The sequence below is a fragment of the Pseudorca crassidens genome, chromosome 20, assembly GCF_039906515.1.
Source record: "Pseudorca crassidens isolate mPseCra1 chromosome 20, mPseCra1.hap1, whole genome shotgun sequence".
In the NCBI taxonomy this organism is placed as follows: domain Eukaryota; kingdom Metazoa; phylum Chordata; class Mammalia; order Artiodactyla; family Delphinidae; genus Pseudorca; species Pseudorca crassidens.
The window spans coordinates 10,103,291-10,124,138 of record NC_090315.1 but is presented as its reverse complement, the minus strand read 5'-3'; the positions used below and the strand labels follow the sequence as shown (position 1 = coordinate 10,124,138).

The following is a 20,848-nucleotide window of genomic DNA, read 5'->3' as shown; positions in this document are numbered from 1 at the left end:
GTTGTCAGTTACCGTCCCCAGGGGTGAGAGCTGTCCCTTCTATATCTCTTCATAGCTGACCAGGAAGTGAATTTAAAAAACCCTTCAGGGACTTCCCTGGCGGTCCAGTGGTTAGGACTCGGCGCGGGGTGTGGCCAAAAAAAAAAAACAAACAAAAAACCACCACCACCACCACCTTGAGCCACAGCAGTCTTCTCCTTGCCTCACGCCAGTCTGGCTCCATCCCAACCACGGCTTCAGCACTGGACCCTCTTCTCACGTGGCAGAACTCCGGTCCCCTGTGCTTGGGGTAGAGCTCCCTGCCTGTCTCCTTCTATGCTTATCTCAGCCCTGCATGACTGCACATCTCTTCTCCCAGACTTGACGCTCCATGAGCACGTGGCCCATGAGGTCTGTCTGGCTCTGCACTGAGCGCCCAACCCCCAGCCCCGGGCCTGCTCCGACAACTTCGGGGAGAAGCTGCGCGTCTCACCTCGGCCCCGGCTGCTGCCCTCCTTGGCCCGCCGGTACTGGTTCAGCTCTTTGGTGAAGTCGTCGTAGTCGTCCTTGCCCATGTCCTCCTCCTCATCACCCTCGTACTCCCCGTATTGCTCGTTCTCATAGTCTTCGTACATGCCGTAACCCTTGCTGTCCATCTTGGAGTAGGCCTTCTTGGGCAGGGGTGTGGTGTGCGACGGGGGATACTGCTGGTGGGACTGATGGGGAGAGGACAGTGAGCTGGCCCTGGGGCCTCGGATTCAGACCAAGATCCCCACTATTCCCTGAACTGGCACAGCTGTCTGGGTGTCTCTGCTGTCCCTGGGGTGAGACGCTAGCCCCCAGCCACCTGAATGAGATCTGGGCTGTTGGCCCAGATGTTTCTGTTCTTCAGAAAGAGCCACAGCTTTAAAGACAATTGAGAAACACAGGCCCCACGACCCCTGAATTACTGGAGAGGGAAAAGAAGGGTGTATTTCCCAGGTAGATAGAACAATCTCATTTGGGGAGGAGGCCTGATTGGCAAGAGGGGTGCTCCTCAGTCAACATTTTTCTGGGGCCTTAGAATTCAATTAATGACTATTTGGCAACCAAACTAGAAAACCACTTAAAATGATGCTTTCCAAAGTGTGCTAGTTCCAAGAGATACTGGATGAAGTTCAAAAATACACATACATGCACAAATGGAAGACACCAAGATGTCCTTCAATAGGTAAATGGATAAACAAACTGGTACATTCAGACAATGGAGTATTCAACAATTAAAAGAAATAAGAAAGACATGGAGGGACTGTATAAACGAATATCGTTAAGTCAAAGAAGACAATCCGGAAAAGCTACATATGAGTCCAATTAAATGACATTCTGGAACAGGCAAAACCACAGAGACAGTAAAAAGACTGGTGGTTGCGAGGGGCTTGGGGGGAGGGACTGATGAGTAGGTAAAGAAAAGAGGACTTTTAGGGAATTGAAACTATTTTATATGATAGTGTATGGTGCATATATAACAAGATGCATTTGTCAAAACCCAAAGAACTGTAAAACACAAAGGGGGACCCTAATGTAAACTATGGACTCTAATCAAATACGTGCCAACGCTGGCTAAACAATTACAACAAACGTGCCACACTAATGCAAGACATTAAAAACTGGGGAACTGGGTGGGGTGGGGTGGGCAGGGAACTGGACTACCTGCTCCATTTTCTCCAAACCTAAAACTGCTCTAAAAACAACAGGGTCCTACTGCATAGCACAGGGAACTATATTCAATATCCTGTGACAAACCACAATGGAAAAGAATATGAAAGAATACGTGTACATATAACTGAGTCACCTTGCTGTACAGAAGAAATTAGCACAACACTGAAAATTCACTATATTCAATAAAATTTAAAAAATAAAACTGCTCTAAAGATAAAGTCTATTCATTTAAAAAATCCACACTCATTATAAAAAAAAAGAAAACATAAAACATGGAGATGTGTACAACTACTTTAGCAGATCCTTTTTTTTTTTTTGGCTGCGTTGGGTTTTTGTTGCGGTGCGCAGGCTTAGTTGCCCCATGGCACGTGGGATCTTAGTTCCCCGACCAGGGATCGAACCCGTGTCCCCTGCATTGGAGGGTGGATTCTTAACCACTGGACCACGAGGGAAGTGCCACTTTAGCAGATCTTAAAATGCCTCAACCCCTAGTTCCCAATCAAAGCTGGTGCTGTTCTCTCCATTCCCTGCTGCCCTCAGGTTTAAAGCCTGAATCTACATTAGTAGATCAATGTCAACTCTTATTCCTTACAATAACTTATCTGTTATGATGGATGATGCTGAGTTACAGGATACCTTTAAGAACTACTAACTTTAAAAATACTTTTTATCAAAATTTGAAAATCTATGTTGATTTACTTCTTACTGGTTTTGCCTGAGGAAAATAAAAAAATATACAAACCGGACAAATAATTTAAATTTATGCTTAAGCTCAGTGATATATTACTTCTGACCCCACAACAACCGAGATGATTTACTCCCATAACCATTTCATTCTCTTGCCAACTTTCCACAAAAGGACACTGCTGAACAGTGGAAAAGTCAGCTCTCACAGGGACAAATCATCATCTTTCTTGGGGACAGGGGATATGACGAGCCCTGCCAAGGCCATGGGAAAAGGTGGCATACAGAAGTATGGCAATCAGCCACTGACTGGGCTCAACCCCAGCTCCTGTACTTCAGAGCCGTGCAACCTGGCTGAAGTTCTCGAAGTCTCAGTGTCCTCACCTATAAAGCGGGGATAAAAACAATACCTAATCTTGCAGAATTAAAATCCGTGTAAAGTGCCACGTAAGAATGCCCAGCACACAGCCAGTGTTCAGGAAACATGGGCGATTTCATTACCCCCAGCTCCAAGCCCCATGGGGGTCCCTGACCAGCAGTCACTCACCGGCGCATAGGGGGGGCTGTACTCTCTGTACTTGCGGTGCCCCTTCTCGCTGGGGCTGAAATCCGAGTCATCTGAGAAGTCAGAGAAGTCATCGCTGGAAGAAGCGTGGCGCTGCAAGGACAGGGGCAGAGGATTAGAGCTTCTGTGGAGGGCTGGCCACCTGCACAGTCACTGCTGGAATGTGCCGGTAGGGCTCCTTGCAAAACGCCTCACCTAGGGGCATCTAGCAGCAATGGAGCATGAGCTACCAACTCTTTTAGAAAAGGTCTTTATCCAATTTGGGGAAAGGAAAAACAGCCCGATTAAGAGTGCCCTCTGGCCTGACAAGATGAGCTCGGCCCCTGGGGCGCTCGGCTGGGCCCAGCGCCAGGAGGCCCAGCACATCCGCCAGGACCTACTTTGTGCTTGGATTTCCGCCTCTTCTTGGATCTCCTCTTCTCCTTTTCCCGCTCTTTCTTGCGTTTCCGCTTCAGCCTCCGGTGAGACTTCTCCTCATCTGAGTCGCTGTGGTGCTTCTCCCCCTTCTCCTTCCGGCTCCTCTCGGGGCCTCCGGAGGCGTCCTGGGTCTCCTCGGCCCCGTCATCCTCCAGTTCGCCTTCTTCCAACTCACCATCTTCCCTATGAACCAACCCCAAAGCCGACGTGAGCACGGGGTTTGAGGGGAGAGCCGCGGGGGCTGTGGGCTGGCCCAGGGCGATGGGAACGCGGGGCCCAGCGCTGAGGGCGAGAGGCCCGGGGAGACAGGGCGGGGGCCGCTCCCCGTCCCATCCCGTATCTCCCCCAAAGGGCGGCATCGGCTCTGTCTGTCCCGGCTGGGGGCGGGGGCGCCGTGGATGCCAGAGGTGCTGCCACGAGCAAACAGGCTCCGGTCCCTGGGTTTCGAGGCCTGACTGCTCTGCCAGCTCCACGGCTCTGGGCCAGAGGCAGGGAGCTAAGCAGGTGGAGAGAGGGGAAGGGTCCCAGGCCCCTCCTGACACGACCACACGAGGGCTCACCCCCACCTGCTGTTGGCCCCCTTGCTTCCCACCTGACTTGCCTCACCTCCGGGTATCCCTTCTGGCTCCCTGTCCTACGACTTCCTGACTCTGCCAAATCCCCCACGTCACCCCAATCTCCCTTACTTTACAAAACAAAAGCACTCTCCACATGTGACAGATGCTGCTGACAGGACGTTCTGAACATCAAAGTATGTACAGGGTGGGGGGTGGGGGGGGGATTAAGAAAGGAGCAGCTGGAAAAATAATCCCGTTTTTGAGCCAAACCCACAGACACAGTTCTCACAAGTGCAGGAGTTGCTTTAAAAAAATAAACAAATGTAAAAAATGTCAAAAGCTCCTCAAGTTCCTCATGCATGACGACGGCAAAGTATGTGTGAGAGCATAAAAAACTCCTTCCTTCTCCACTAACTAAGACCCACAAAGAGAATGTGAAGAAGATAAAGAGTAACATAATGAACCCAGGACCTAAAAGGCTAACCACAGAGAGAACTAATCTAGGCCAAAAAGGCCTCGGCCGTTCAGATGGGAGCCGGTCAGCATGGGAACAAGCTCATCAGGCGAGCCCGGCCCCTGGAGCCCTGAAGGTTCTAACAGGCTTTGTGGAGAAACAACTGCCGACCTCTCTGAGGATCCTCCACGGCCCTTTCCCTCGCACTGCTCCCTTTGTGTGCCTCCACGCTGCTCCCCACCAAGGGGACTCTTCCATTAACTCTCACTCCCAATTCAAAGGGGTCGGGGCAGCTTCAAACCCAAATGGTACAGCCCCACGGTTACCCTGGCAGAGGTCAAGGGCAGCTCTCAAACACAGAATGCAGGACCAAAACTCCTCCCGACGTTTCAAAGGAAACAATACAGAGAGGTGACCGATGGGTGCCTCGTGCTGTTCCCCTGGAACCGCCAGGCTGTCGTGGGCCAGCCCAGAGGGAAGATGCCGAGTCAACTGTGGTGGAGGCAGGAGGCGGCATTCCTGACAAATGAGGCACCTTCTGGCTTGGGTGTGGCCCACACCAGGAGCCGCTCTCGTGGGAGCAAAGCTCTCATGGGATGAGGCAACTCTGCCAGAATGGCCTTGTCCGCAGTAAAAGCGCCACCTAACTGGGGAAACTGGTTTTGGCAAGCTCACCAAACAGGGGGAAGCTGTTACTAATGGGCAGGGCAAACCTGCTGCTGCCGACGCCTGGGCCTTTTCATACCAAGCCGAGCAGGCTGAATAGACTGTTCCCTGCTGGGAACACTGCTGGGCGGGCCAGGTCGCCACACCTCAGGAGAAATACAGGGACAGACAGACTAGACAGACGCTATGGAACTAGGGAAGGCCCAGCGACAGACCGGAGAGGAAGGGGTTGGGGTCTATGAAGAAAAGCTAAACAAAAGCATCACTCTCCACACTTTAGTCCGGAAAGGAAAAAGCTGAAAGTACCCAGAATCCCAGGGCAGGGATGAAGGGAACCCAGGAAGACAGAAACTGCCTGGGGGCCCAGAAGCCCGGATGAGAAGAAAGCCCAAGATCGCAAAGGGCAAAAGACCCTCCTGGAACCAGAAGAGGCGTGTCAGAGTGAAAGGGACAGCGGGGCACCATCAACCACCTCATTTTCAAACAGGAGGAACTTAAAGGGATAGCAGGTGAAAGGATATGTCGAGGTCAGATAGACGGGGGGACACGAAAAAGCCAGAAACTGGCTCTAAGCTCGCCATTCTTCCTCAATTGCTGAGGATGGAAAGGGAAGGGGGAGCCCACTCATCGACCGCCTACTTGATGCCACAAACATTTCTGAGCATCTTCTCTGTGCCGGGTCCTTGAGCACCTCCTGTTCTGCATTGTCCTTGCAGGAAAAGATACAGATTACAAGAAACCCAGGCCACAGGGCAGTGTCTGTGATACAGGGCCGGGGCAGCTGAGCCAGAGAGGCTGGCACCCACAAACACTCCTCCACCTCTACGTTCACGGGCAAGGATGCCATGGCACGGCCAGCAAAGGTCTTGCCCAGGGTCAGCTGAGGCCTCCACCCCTGTCCTGCTGCTACATATCACTGCTAACACTCGCGGGAGGGGGGAACAAAAGAGCATACAAGCAACTCCAAGAGCTTCAACCATCCTTAAGAATGGCTCCAGAAGAATGCCTTTTCATTCCAAAGGCAAGGAGGTACAGCATCCAAAACCACCCTTCAAAGACTTTTAGCCAAAGAGGAATTCTCTGCATTATCTATATTAACAGCCCCAGGCAGATGTGGGCTCAGTGAGAATCTACAACTTTTTACAAACCGGGTAGTGAATACTTGAAACTTTGTTCCCCTGGAGTTGGGAGCAGCTGCAAAATAAACAGCATCAAAAAATCCCTGGTAGGGGCTTCCCTGGGGGCGCAGTGGTTGAGAGTCCGCCTGCCGATGCAAGGGACGCAGGTTCATTCCCCGGTCCGGGAAGATCCCACATGCCGCGGACTGGCTGGGCCCGTGAGCCATGGCCGCTAAGCCTGCGCGTCCGGAGCCTGTGCTCCGCAACAGGAGAGGCCACAACAGTGAGAGGCCCGCGTACCGCAAAAAAAAGAAAAAAAGAAAAAAAAATCCCTGGTGATTTCTGAAGGGGAATGGGATACCAGAGGAGACGCAGGGATGATGACACTTGACTGCCCACTGCGCATCCTCACCACCATCTGGCCCACCATGCTCTCCAACTCTTCTGAGCCCTGGGCCCACCTCTGGTCACCTGAGGGGGTTTCCCCTTGATAACGCTGGAGATTCCAAGCTAAATGTCCTGCATGAATACAGGGCCTATTTTCTTCAGACTCTGTTTACCAGAAGAAAAAAAAGAAAGAAAGAAAATCAAGCCAACTGGGATAGAGGCAGGAATCCTGTGGGCCACTGACACAACCGCACAAAGGCTGCCTCCATAAAATAGCAACCGGGGTTAAGTGGTGCCACTGAACAGACTGCCAGCAAAAGCCATGTCAGAGTGGGATTAAATACCGAGGGAGCATGCTGAATAGACTGCGACATGATTCCCCAAGAAAAGTGGGGGAAGCCCCACTGCGCTAATCATTTCAATCTAGACATGCCAAACCTTCTTGAGACAAGCATGTAGGAGAAACCCTGAAGCATCGGCCTGGGCAGAGACCACTTAATTCCCAGAGCCTGTAGTGGGAAGCAGCCGCATAGCACAGGGAGATCAGCTCGGTGCTTTGTGACCGCCTGGAGGGGTGGAATAGGGAGGGTGGGAGGGAGGGAGACGCAAGCGGGAAGAGATATGGGAACATATGTATATATATATAACTGATTCATTTTGTTGTGAAGCTGAAACTAACATACCATTGTAAAGCAATTATACTCCAATAAAAATGTTAAAATGAAAAAAAAAAAAAATTCCCAGAGCCTGGACTGGCAACGTGCTGGGATGCCTGCACCAGGGCTGGCCCGCCAGAGACATCAGGAACTAGAAACCAACCATGCTGGGCGACCAACTTGGAATGGATGCCCGGGAGGAAACAGGAAAAGGCCAATGCCTTGCTGAGGCTCAGTTCTGCCTTGTGCCTCCTAGACTAAGCATCCAGGGCATTTAAGTTTCCACTTGCAGAGCTGGTGATGGCCAACTCCTCCTTCTGGGTCAAAGAAGAGATCAGGGTGCCCATTCTAAGGAATGCCTACGGGCCAACTCCACAGGGCACAGAAGTGTGTCAGGTTCATCACATACCATGGGCTTGGCAAAAACAGTACTGGAAAGAAACATCATGCTTCAAAGGAGGCTGGGCCCACCCACCAGCCTACAGATTTGGGCATCCTGCTTCCTTTTGCAGACCAAGTAACTCAACCAGCTCTGCGTCTTCCCTAGCGCGTGCTCTTGGTACGTAACCTGAGCCTCGGTTTTCTCATCTGCAGAACGGGATGAGTGTAGTACCTACCTCAAGGGGTTGTGAGGGTTAAACGAGATAACACAGATAAAACCCTTGACATGGGGGGCAGGCACAAAGTAAGTACCAGACAAGTAACAGCTATTGGTATTAAGAACCAGCTAGCATGAGCATACCTCCACATGGATAATCCTAAACCAGCTGCAGTGCTTACTGGGAAGCATTTTCTTCTATGGAGAAGCTACAGCCAACTCCCCTCGGGAACCACTGCTAACTGCTGGCCAACAAGTTCTCACTTTTCTTGGCCCGTCTGTGCCACCATCCTCTGCAAATAAACCCTGCTGACGAAACTGACAAATCGACATCTCCCCTTCCTCAGCTCTCATCTAAGTGGTGTGAGAAAGTAACCAAGTGGCTGACCAGGAGGAAAAGGCACAGCGAGAGCTGAGCCCCGGGAAAAAGGGAGAAAGGTCCCTTACAAAAATGAAGTTTGGCAACACAGAAATCCTCTAGAGGAGAGTTGGATGGAAGCTGAAAGGGGCCTGGGTTTATGGATCTACCTGATTTACAAAAGAAAAAAGAGAGAGAAAGAGGAGAGACAGGCAAGAAACAAAAAAGATGAAAACCCATGGGAGCAGTGGCAGTTACCTCAAGATCATGAGAGCCCTTGACAAGAGGCGGCTAGGTTAATGTGAAGGTCAGGGTTATGATCATTAACTGCCCAAACTCTCAACAAATTGCCTGGGTAGGCTCTGAATGACCCATTAATTAGGAACAAGATTACAAAAATTACAAGGAGGCTCCGCCTCTTCACATGTTAAACAACAGGCCTAAATGCAGAAGTCCAGGATCCCCAAATCCAACCCTGCAGGACAGTCATTTACTAGGAGTGAAGGCACGGAGCCTTTGCCTTACAAAACTGGCTCAGGGCTCATGCCTGAGGAAGGCCCCTGAGACCTTCCCTCGATTTAGGCCGTGGTGAAGCACTCACGGGGGGAACCTCATTGAGGGATTTTTTAGAGGCAGGAAATTCTTGAAATTTCCTGGGTCTTGCACATGTTTTTCGGTGTAATTACACCCAGGTTCTTCAACCACAGATCAAGAGCAAAGAAGCACTGTGTCTCCCTCCCCCTCAACATTCTCAGGTGTGGTCATAACTGGCTCAGTGACATCACAGCATTTCCATGGCAACATGCCCACATCACAGACACCACCCGAGCAGCAAGCACAAACCAACCACAGGAGAAGCCCAAGCCGCAGCCCGACCCCCTCACTTCAACAGAAGCAAGACAGCCTGTCCAGTGCCAGGACCCTGACATGAATACACCTACTGCCAGAGTCAATGTGGGGGAAATTGGAGAAATCTGAACCCGGACTGGATATTTGAGATACTAAGTAATTATTGTTAATTTTGTTAGGCATGATTATGGTTTTGTGGTTATGTTAAAAAAAATTAAGTTAAAGATTCATACTGAAGAATGTATGGGTGAAATGAGATGAGGTCTGGGATGTGCTTTAAAATACTCAAGGGGGATGGGGGGAGGTAGCGAGATGAACCAAAATTCACAAAACGTGTATAACTGTTGAAACTGGTGATGGGTATAAGGCAATCTATGACACTATTTTCTCTTCTCTTAAATATGTTAGAAAATTTCCCTAAGAAAAAGTTAAAAAATAAAAAAGATGCCCTGGGTGGGGACAACCTCTCAGTAAAGTGAAGAGAGCTCATCAAGGTCCTCAAAAAGTTAATTTCCCTAGCAAAGAGTTGGAGTTCAAGGTGGGGGCCTCCACCAGCCCTCACATCTCTGCTGTGGTTTCCTCAACTACAAAACCTTCCTGGGCACCCCAGGGTCTTATAAAATCCAAGAGCCATAGAAAATATTCACTACTAACATCCTGTAGCAGCAACTTCCATTCCAGGCACCACACTGCTGTGCTCTCCACTTCTGCACATCTGTCACTGAAATGCATTAACAAACGTATGCAGTAGCAATTCATTAGTATCCCCATTTTATAGACAAATAAACTGAGGCTCAAAGATGGGAAGAAATATGCCCACAGGGTCACAGCAGGAAAAAGCAGAACTGGAACCAGAGTCCAGGACTTTCTGACTCCAGGTCCAGCTCTTAACCTCAACCCTTGAGACAATTAGAAATTATCCAAAAAAGAATAATTTACTAAACAGGCCAACAAACAAAACAACTCTCACCCTGAAATTTATACTTGAGTTGGAAAAAAATAAGACACACGTACAGAAAAGAGATTAAATGAAACAGTACTGCAAAAATGCCAAAGTTAATACTAAGACACTGGGCAAGCTCCTTATACACTCTGTGCCCTGTTTCAATTGTGAAGTGAAGGCAGTAAAGGAACCTCCAGGATGGATATATATCCTCCTAGAAAGAATTCCCTGAGACCATGTAAATCAAGTGTTTAGCACCAACCTGGCCCAGAATAACTGCTTAGGAGTAAAAACTATCAACATGCAAAGACACAAAGCCAATCCAGGCCATCCAACATCAAATGAATGGAATTGGGACATTCAAAAATATGACCCAAAGACATCTGGATAGTTTAGGGAATAAGAGGTGCCCAGAAGGGACTTCCCTGGTGGTGCAGTGGTTAAGAATCCGCCTGCCAATGCAGGGGACACAGGTTTGAGCCCTGCCGGGAAGATCCCACATGCCCGTGGGATCCCACAACTATGCCCGTGCGCCACAACTACTGAGCCTACGCTCTAGAGCCCGCGAGCCACAACTACTGAGCTTGCGTGCCACAACTACTGAAGCCTGTGCACCTGCTCTGCAACAAGAGAAGCCACTGCAGTGAGAAGCCTGCGCACCACAACGAAGAGTAACCCCGCTCCCCGCAACTAGAGAAAGCCCGTGCCCAGCAATGAAAACCCAACGCAGACAAAATAAGTAAATAAATAGTGTCTTAAAAAAAAAAAAAAGAGGTGCCTACAAAGGTCCAAGGAATCCTATAGCAAAAAAACAAATAGGACTTATCCCAAGAGGGACAGAAAGCAACATGAATCCAAGGGAGGAAAATTCCAAAGTCCTCTAACGCTAGAAGAATCGCTACACACCCAAGTGTGTGGCATCCACACTGGGGTTCGTCCAAGCACACAAACCTCTTAGGCAGAACATTTCTGTAGAGTTTAAAACAAGCTGACCAAGAAAAACCCAGCTTGCTAGACGAATCTCTGAGTCAAAAGTGTCCTTTTCTTTGCTCAAATAGCTATTCTCCTACTCCCACTCGCCCTGAAAACAGCTCGTGTTCTTGATAGAGGCATCTCTCTGATCCAAGTTTTTCCTGTCAGATGAACCTCTGAAATCTGCTTCGCAGCAACAAAGAATTTCCTAACCTCCTTCTCAGGCCAGCCACGCTTTGGATTGCTTAAAGCTGGAAAGATGCTGGTTCTCATCCAAAGAGAGACGATTTTTATTATTCCAGAAAGGAAAATCGAACCATGAAACTTGTGAACTAAGACTTCTTGTTTATAATTTTTTCAGGGGAATCAATTTGGTTCCATTCAGCCAAGACAAAATATTAACATTTTCCTCTTAAAAGAGACCTGGCCTAGGACGCAAAGATTTCTTGTTCATATATGCAATTATCTGTATACAAATATTCCAGTCAACGGTGGGCTCCTGGAGGGTGGAGAAGAAAGAGGCTGGCACTCATCCCTGAGTTTCCAAGGGCCCAGCACAGGGCCAGGTATAGACTGGGAGGGTGCTTGGGATATGGTCTACACAAACAGGCATCAATCTCAGCCATCCACACCCTCTTTGTCAATTTCATCAACAAAGACATTGGACCATTTCCCAGGCAGCAACCTGGATCACTTAAAACTCTAAAATAGGTCACTGAGGGGTTGTCTTTGGTCACAAACTCATTCACCAAGGTGTTTATCGAGGGCTTCCTGATAGACCAGAGGATAAATGACAAGAGCCCCTATGTGACTGATGCACCAACTGAGCAGATGAACGTGGCTGCCAGTCAGCAACCTCAGGGCTGCAGCCAGGGGCTGCCTCTGTCGCTGAAAGGCTGTGCTTCCGGGGACTGCTCTGGTGCCCCGTGCAATGGCAGGGCCTGGAGTCCCAAGGAAACCTAAGCCCTGGTGTGTGTTAGGAAAATGAGGAGGGCAATAATCCAAGCCACCTGCAGTGGAGGTTTAGCCAACTGACACTCACGTCTGGGCCCAGCTCCCTTGGGTCGGGCCATAGAAGGGATGTGTTAGCTGCCATCCATTTCCTCACCGGGCTTCAAGAGGTCTTCAGTTCCTTCTAATGAATGCACATCCCTCCAATTTAAAGGTTCAAAAGACTGGGTGTGGGCCTCTACATCCACTGGAAGGAGTGGAACATAGGGATGATGGAACCTCAACAAGTCATGGAGGGGCAGTAGTAGCACAGCCCCCCTCTCTGGGGACAACTTTAAAGTCCCCTCCCATTGCCCCCAACACCTCCACCACCACAACAAAGATAAACGATGGTGGCTGCTGTGTACACCCTCCAGGCACTAGGCCCACAAGACCAGCGCAAAGGGCAGCAAAAAACACTTCAGGCCGTGCGGGCCACACAGTCTCTGTCCCACTTAGTCAACTCTGCTGTTTAGCACAAAAGTAGCCGCAGACAAGCTAAACGAAAGTTCCGATAAAACTCAGCTTATAAACTTTCACAAAGCCACACTTAACCTCTGCGGTACTCTGCTTTTTCTACCCTCCTCCATTTGTTTTCTACATACAGGAGGCAAATCAATAAATGGACCTTATATCCACTAATGCCTGCATGCTGCAGTTTGAGAGAGATTGTGCCAGACCCAGGACGGCCTCTGGGTATAGACCTCAGGGCTGGGTACAGGCTGGCTGGGTTCTAACTGCCTCCACACCCAACAGCCCTGTGACCTTCAACAAGTGACTTCACCTCTGTTTCAGTTTCTCAGCAGGACTAAGGTGAGCTAATGCATGAAAAGCACTCAGACGGCCCCTGGGGCAGGTAATCTTTGACCTTCACATGACAATGCCCAAGAGGTCACACCTTTGGGAAGGCCAGGAGACTGACCTAAGAGATGAGTAACCCTTGCGGCACATCCAGTCTGCCTGACACCCACGTCCACAGCCAGCCACCACTCCCCACCATCTCTCTACCAGAACTGGGCCTGCCTGGTGTGGAAGGAGCAGGCAGCATCCAGGCTCTATTAAGCTTTATGGCTCTGAAGTGTAGGGTTTTCTGGGATCACTCAACAGGGACAAGGGATCCAGCCTGGAATTCAGCTAAGCTGCTGAGCCAAGGTTTCTCTAACGGCTCTTCCTGGGATCTAGCCACTTAGCCTACCCTTACAATTCATTTTCAAGGCATCTACTCTGCAGCTGGGTACCAGGAGCTGCAGTAGCAGCAACCATGCCTCACTGTTGCCAGAAGCGGCAGAAGGCAGGGCAGATACGGGAAGGTAACATGAGGCCGGGTAAAGGCAGTACCAACTTCTGCCCAACTCTAAATGAAGTCCCGAGGAGAGAAGGCTCCTTGAACACTCCGAAAACTGTTCGGCTCCAAGAAAAGCACGAGACAAGCCTGGCTGCTGAATGAACAAAACCTTAACTGACGCAGCCAAATCACCAAGGGGTGGGAGAATCTTGGAGCTGGGACAGACCGTGTTCTCTCGGACTCTGGTGAGGGTAAAGGACTTACTTAAGGGGACGTGACTGGTTAGCAGTGGGTGAGGTGCTAGAGCCCTGGTTTCCCTGGTCTCAGGAGGCCTACCAAGGCCGTAGCCCTGACTCAGACTCTGATTGCAAAAGATGAGCAGGGGAAGGTAGCCAACAGCTCAAGAAAGCATGACTGTTGCAGCATCGTATAATAAGGACACTGAGCCAGCAAGAAATGCCTTAAGATGGCTTCCACTTAGTTGAAACCCCAATCAGCTCCTTGCAATTAAACTGCTGACCAGAAACCCAAGAAGTGAAAGATAAACTGACTTCCTTCAAAAACACAGATGTTATTCTTACCTCTGTTTATACACCAGACTGTAAATTCTGTTTAGAGTTTTTCTCTAGTAGGGACAGCAGGAAGATAAAGAAACCAAGATTCTCTGAATGCCAGGCATTGTGTGGGTGTTCTGCATATGCCCATTTGACCGCAATGCCCCGAGAGGAGGGCCTTATCCTCGGTGGCCACTGCACACTGAACACAATCTCATCTGCCTCCAAACCCACGCTGTTCCTTCATATCCTGCTGCCACCTCCAACGTTCAAAAGATGTCACCACTTGCCTTACAAATAGCGAGCTGAGTCACCAGTTCACACAGATGAAAAATAACAAAAATAAAAAAACAAGAAAGATTCTCTACCCAGAGCAATTTGGCCAACAGAAGCAAACTATGCTCTGAGCAAACCTATGTACTACTAAAAAAATTATTCCCAAAGCAGGATGCAACTACATCTACACCAACTAAGAGGCCATGTCTTCATCTTGGTCATCAACTGACTAAGGGTCAGAAATGTATTTTAAGAACTGCCCTCATGGGCTTCCCTGGTTGCTCAGTGGTTAAGGATCTGTCTGCCAACGCAGGGGACACGGGTTCAAGCCCTAGTCCGATAAGATCTCACATGCCGCGGAGCAACTAAGCCCGTGGGCCACAACTACTGAGCCTGTGCTCTAGAGCCCGTGAGCCACAACTACTGAAGCCCACATGCCTAGAGCCCATGCTCCGCAACAAGAGAAGCCACCGCAATGAGAAGCCCATGCACTGCAACAAAGTGTAGCCCCTGCTCACCGCAACTAAAGAAAGCCCACGCGCAGCAACAAAGACCCAAGGCAGCCAAAAATAAATAAGTTAAAAAAAAAATTTGAAGAACTGCTCTCACAACCTCCTATTGTTACTAACTCCAGGCAAAAAACTTTGCACAATGTCTTCAAGACTGCATCTTCATAAACTATCAAAAGCAAAAGAGGCCTGCAGCAAAGACTCAGCCGATAAATTTGGAAAGCCAAATCCATGATACCAAACAATCTCAGTTTACCTTAACCTACTCAAATGAACTTTATATGCCACCCAAACAGGCAGCTTTTCCACTCTTTCCATTAGGTTCCAACTCTGAAACCGATCTCAAACCATTTAACAGGAATCCCCTCCACCAATGAGCAGACTGCTCCTACGGATCTTGGAATCAGCTTATTAAATACCAACCGCCAGAAATCTCAGAAACAATCCTTTTTTTTCTCCTATTATGTCAGTCGTTATGTTACCAAGGTACAGGTGAGCACCTTGCTCATTTAGAAACTCAGCCACTTCACTTCCTATTTGCTCTGAATTATTTTCTTCTAACCTCCTAAGCTGGGTCAGAACCAGTCACTCTGGTACTAGAAAATATCGTCTGCGGGGACCAAAATTAGGTTCTCTGGAATATGGTTGGACCTGAAGCTACCCACAGAGGCTTGGAAATAGTTTCATTAGTGATTTTCGCCATAGAGGTTATTTATCGTAACTGGATCTGGCCTACACAACAAGATGGTTCTAGGAACCTGATAACCACAAAAATGTAACAGAAGTGAACAACAAGTAAGGCAACCCTGAGACATCCATTTTTCGCACATCAGGGAAGGGAAAAGATCTAAGAGAAAGGAGCGGAGGTAGAGGCATTATTCAACAACAAATAACTGAACCAGCCCGATATGAAACTGTCTACATTCAACTGGAGGGGAAATCACAAACTCAGAAGCAACCATTCATCTCTAACTTGCCCGTCAACAGCTGGGAAAGCCTTCATTTCTTCAGGTGCAAAACAACTTTCCCTTGGGATCAGCCTTCCTGGCTGAGGCAAAGCCATACTAGTGGTTTTCTAAAATAGCTAGCTCTACTTTAAGAAAACTCCGGCTTGTTAAGAATCAAAAATTTAAACCTTCAGAGCAAATCGAAACCCTATCTGGGAGATAGTACAGATGATGAATTTAGAAAGCCCTTTTGCGGAATCACATTTTTTTTCTTTTGAAGAGCAAATTTGAGGGGAATAAAAAATATAAAGGGGTTTAGGACCAGAATAACTGTTTTCATGGTCACAAGTAATTTTCTTTCTACTGGGAGATTTTTATTTGCTTTCAGATTAAAGCTCTCCCCAAAGAACATAAAAATTTTAAAGATTACAAGTGTATAAGAGCTGCTGTTAAATCAGGGATTCTGAGTGACACCCTTTTTTTTTTTTTGCAACATCCATTAATATGAAATTTAACTAATACTGGTACATCAGTTTGAGGGGGAAAAGGTAGTACTGTCACATTTCAAAAACAAAGACTACTGAAATACTTTGACATAATTACTGGGGCTTCTTGGATTTGATGGATGAGATTCCTTTGAGAAGGAAAAAACAATAAACCCTTGTGTTGATATGCCTGAGCGTTTTTAAGTGCTTGAGGAAATATTTTAACATTAATGACTGCTAAAATTTTCACTTATAAAAGAAATGCAATTTCCTTAACATTTCACTTTAAAAGTAAAGTTAAAAAAGCATCCTTCTACACTTAGTAGCCCTTGTCACTTGGAAGGTTCATCTGTTAGCATCCAGTTTCTGCACTTGGCTCCTGGAGGAGAAATTTTACAAAGGATGGGAAACTTCAAATAAATGCAATTCATTTTCGGCTGACCCTGCGCACTGGATAGTGTGTTCAGTTTGTGCTTCAGACATTGTTTTGCAGGAATACTGGACTGTGTGGACACTTCTTCCTCCCACAAATGATTTTACATACCTAAGATCTTCACAGCAGTTAAGTTGTGAACATACCGAGAGGAAGAACAAAACAAGTGGCCCACTGAATTGCAGTTTACATGTTTCCTCATCTAAATGTCGGTGAATTTTTTTTCTCCTAAGAATGGAAAAAAGGAAACAGGATCTTGGGAGGGGAAGAGGGCTGTGTGTTAAAAAGTTTTCTCTAACAAAGTATGTCAGGGACCAAAAGTGGGCAAGAGGGAAAATGGAACTTCAACGTGTTTTGTCTTTTAACGGAAGAACTTATGCTTGTAAAACACATCAGAAGTAGTGTTTGGTTCTGCAAGTCATTTCTGTTGCTCTTTTTTCCTTGTACATGTAGGAGAGGGGGGACTGGGGGCCGGAGGAAGTGTTCTCTCCACCATGGCTGGGCGTGTAACACGTTTGCATCGACTTTTCACGGTCAGGCATGTGCTTTCGAACAAAGGAACAGTGGAGACGGGGAGAGGAAACTGAGGCTTGACACACTTTACAGATTTGGTGCTTAAACAGTACTTTACAAATGACTTGCTTAATTTAAACGTCCATCACCATAAGAGACATCGGAGTCAAATGAGAAAATTGGATCTACTTGAACCACAATCTTTTTGGGGCGGCTGGGGCAGAGGGGAGGGAGAACATTAACTTGCACGCAAGCATCATAAACCAAATTCAGTAACCTCGTCTCCTACAAATGGACTTGAAGTATCCACTTTCTTCAAAGATGAAGGCTGGAGACAAAGCAATGGACTGAAATGGCAAGAGGGATACCAAGGGCTTGAAAACATATGGGCCTTTTACAGAGGTTTTTGTCATGTTACAGTAATACACTTTCTTTTTTGAGAAAACTGTACATCAAATTTTAAAAATTAAACATCGAAAAGGATGTGCAAGTCTAAAAGGGCTCAACAGGGTTAGAATCCTGATTTGAACATATAAATTCACGCTCTCAAGCATCACTTTGGTCTAAAGGCGAGGAGGAAGGCAGGCAGGAAAGGGACAAAAAGAGGGAGATAATTGAATTACTCAATAAAAGAGGCTACTTACCATCCCAACCCATTGTAAGACATACACTTCTGACATAAGAGAACTCCTTAGAGGTCGAATAAAGCGTGTAAGCACCTTTGAGTAATGCACCTGCCCCCAAGAGGGGGCCCGGAAGCCCAACGTGGGCTTAGCGAACAGACCTTTGCTAATCTGTTTATTTCCTTGAACTGGAGTCAGGCTGCGATGGGCTGCGATTCCCAGGACGATACATTTAATTAGAACAAAACAGAACAAAACAAAAAAAAAAATTTGTAAAAGCTCACCAAACTGCTGCACTTGTGTCTCTGAATGTGGGTGGCATTTCTTTTAAAAGGCAAAGTATGGTCTGTGAAGGAGAAAGGGAAAAGGGGAGGTGGGAGTGGGGAGAAGGGGCCGTGGTGCCTGGCATGGGAAGCCCTAGCTAAGACCCCTGTCTAAGGGAGGGTCCTCTGCGACTCCCCAGCCCCGGGCTGCGACGGGGCAGCCATCTGTCCAGCGCCTTCTCTTCCCCTCCCCACCCCCACTCCCTCCAAGACTCACTTTCCTGCCGGCTGAAACCCTTCTACGATTTCCAAATCCACTCTCTAGCCACCTCTTCCCCTGCCCCACCAAAAAAGTGGGCGAACCCTGCACCCCAACCTTCTGCTGACGCAGGGTAAATGGGGCCCCAACCTCTTGCTGAAACGCGCCGGGCTGGCCCCTTTATCACCCTCCAGAGAAGGGCATGGGGCGAGCCCATTTCGCACTTAATAAAGGGGAGGGGGGCGCTGCCTTTCACCCCTTGCCAAAGCACAAGGAAACCTCGTTTTTTTTCTCCCGGAAGGGATGGCGCCCCATTTTAGCCCGAAAAAGGAGGGAACCCCACGAGAAAGAGGGGACCAACTTCCTCTCCTCTCCAAGGCAGGGAAACCAAACCTCACCAGCTTCCCCCCCGACCCCCGCCAATAAACGCATCACCTACCTACGAAAATCAGGAGGACCCCTCCCTTTAAGGAAAGAATGGGGAAGGGTCTTCTCCCCAAAAAGAGGCAGGGGCTTCCAAAGGGGCGAGAGATCCTCCCAGTTTTGCCCCCTAGAGAATAGCTAGGAAACACCTCCCGCCAAAAAAAAGTACAAGAGGCCCCCACCGAAAGGACCCCCCGTAAGGATGGAGAAAGAAATTAACGAACCCCCACTTCCTGCCTCCTACAAAAGCTAGGGTACCTCTCCAAGTAGGGCAGGGCACACCTCCCCCAGGAGAAAGGATACTGCCGGGTTCTGGGAGCCACCCCCCCGACTCCAAACCCCTAAGAGCGGGGCTGTTGCTCGAGATCCCCCCCAAAAGGGTCCGGGGGCCCCTCCCCCATTCCCTTCCCCGAAGCCAGGCGACGGGCAGGCGGGCCCGTGGCTGCCAGCTCCGGGAGCACGGGCAGCCAGGACCCCCGTGGGCCTCCGAAGCCCCCCCGCCCCCGGCGCCCCCTCCCCAGGGCGGGCGCGGGGGGTCCGGGGGGCGCCTCCTCACCTTCCCCTCAGCATGGCGCCCAAAAAAGACAGAGCGAGAGCGAGGGAGAGCGGGCGAGCGCCGCGAGGGGGGGGAAACGCATGAGGCCGGGAGAGAAAGCAAGTGAGAAAGAGCGAGCGAGCGAGAGACACCCACCGACCCCGCCCTTCCTCCTCCTCCTCCTCCTCCTCCGCGGCCCGGCCCAATATGGCGGCCGCCCCCCTTCCTCCTCCTCCTCAACCTCCCCCCGGGGACGCCGCCCCGGCCGGGCCGGGGGCCTGACCTGTCGTCAGGGAGCGGGAGGCGGTGGTGGAGGAGGTGCGGGGTGGCCAGGCAGGCGTCGGGGGAACACGGAGGAGGCGAAGGCGTTGATGGCGGTGGCGGCGATGGCGGCGGCAGCGACTCTGATGGCGGCGGCGGGGGGGTCCCGGGCGCGGCCTCCATAGTTCCTTTGGGGGGGAGGGGATGTTAATGCACGAAAAAGGACTGCTTGGGCGTGGCGGGAGGGGCACACTTCAGCTCTGAGGGCTCCTGATAGTAATGGGTATATATTTTTTCAGTGTCGGAATCACCTCTGCGCCGACCTCCGCGTAGGCCGCGCGGCCTAGGCCTCAGCGGGCCGCTCGCCGCCTGCTTTCTCCGCAGCCCGCCCCTGGGGTCACTCGCTCACAGGCGCGGGGCCCTCATCGGGGCGAGAGCACCCCCACACACACACCGCTGCGGGCCCGGGAGTGGGAGACCCGGGGGACACGGACACTGGTGGGTAGTTCGGTGTAATTAGCGCGGGCCGCGCGCAATGGAGCGAGGGGGAAAGGGAAAAGAGGAGAGCGAGCGAGGGCGATTAAAAAAAAAAAAGTAATTTAGGAAAAGGAAACGGGCCGCAGAGACAGGCCGACTGTCTGTCTGCCGGCCCTTGGTGCCCCGGCTTCCCGGCCCCCGCCGCAGTCAGAAATTCATACAAAATGGCGGCTCGGGCCCGGACGTGCCAAGAGGCTGAGGCGGGAGGAAGGGCGAGGTGGGAGGGGGAACTGGGAGGCGGAGGCGGCGTCACGTGGAGGAGAGAGGCACAGACTGCTCTCCCGAAGGGCCGCGGAAAGAGCCGAAGGGAGAGAGTGAGGCCGAGGCAAGGCGGAAAAAGCCGGAAGGAGCTGAGCTGAAGATCGCGAGAGGCGGAAAGAGCCGAAGTTGTTAACGGGGGTGGGGCTAGAGAAAGAATGGGAGGCCCCGGGGAGCCGGAAATAGCCGAAGCGAATCGGGACTGGGAAAAAACAAGGAACTGAGGTGATCCGAAAAGAAGCGAAGGCGGTGTCTAGGGTGGGTGACAGGAGGCGGAAACAGCCGACTGACGCCCGGCGGCGGTAATAGGATTTAGATGGAAAGAGCTGAAGTGTGGGGCTAGTGAAGCGATTAATTAAGAGAGTAAAAGACTTTGAGGAATTCGCTCGAGAGCAAGCGGGGAGAACCGAAAATTGCTACCTTGAGGGAAGGCGGGAAGAGTCGAAAGTTTTAGGTGGGAGAATGGGAAAGAAGGAATTCGGGCTATGGAGAGAAAAAAATAACCGAAGGCTGGAGACCGGGTGCCTGGAGTTGTAGGTTTCCGGAGGATGAAGCAGAACAGGCCCGGAGATGACATCATTAGAGACCTGGGTTGATGATGTTATCCTTGGGCGGTGCGGGTGGGCGGGGAGGGCGGTCCTTGGTAGTGCTTTGGGGGAGTTAAGAACCTAGAGCTTGCTTAGTAGGTGGAAGATCTTAAATGCCGGACATGGGAGCACTAACCGGGTTCGAGTATAAAAACGTAAAATCTTTTGATCCTCACAACTGTACTAAGGGGAGCTACTATTGGCTGCCC

The 20,848-nt window shown here is 49.9% G+C and overlaps 1 protein-coding gene across 9 annotated transcripts in view; it reads right to left on the bottom strand.

The window, feature by feature from the left end:
• The window catches only part of ZC3H4 (zinc finger CCCH-type containing 4), a 43,759-nt gene extending 23,166 nt beyond the window's left edge, over window positions 1–20,593 (bottom strand). For 3 of the 9 annotated variants that reach the window (XM_067718762.1, XM_067718764.1, XM_067718770.1), the window contains exons 1-5: window positions 20,473–20,593; window positions 19,280–19,445; window positions 3,307–3,526; window positions 2,909–3,019; window positions 473–695 (exon numbers count right to left, since the gene is read on the bottom strand). In XM_067718762.1, the coding sequence (XP_067574863.1) occupies window positions 473–695; window positions 2,909–3,019; window positions 3,307–3,526; window positions 19,280–19,440 (715 nt within the window). In that variant the 5' untranslated portion in view covers window positions 19,441–19,445; window positions 20,473–20,593. The other 6 variants (XM_067718763.1, XM_067718766.1, XM_067718765.1 and 3 more) reach the window with 6 other exon arrangements.
• Window positions 20,594–20,848: the final 255 nt, after the last annotated feature.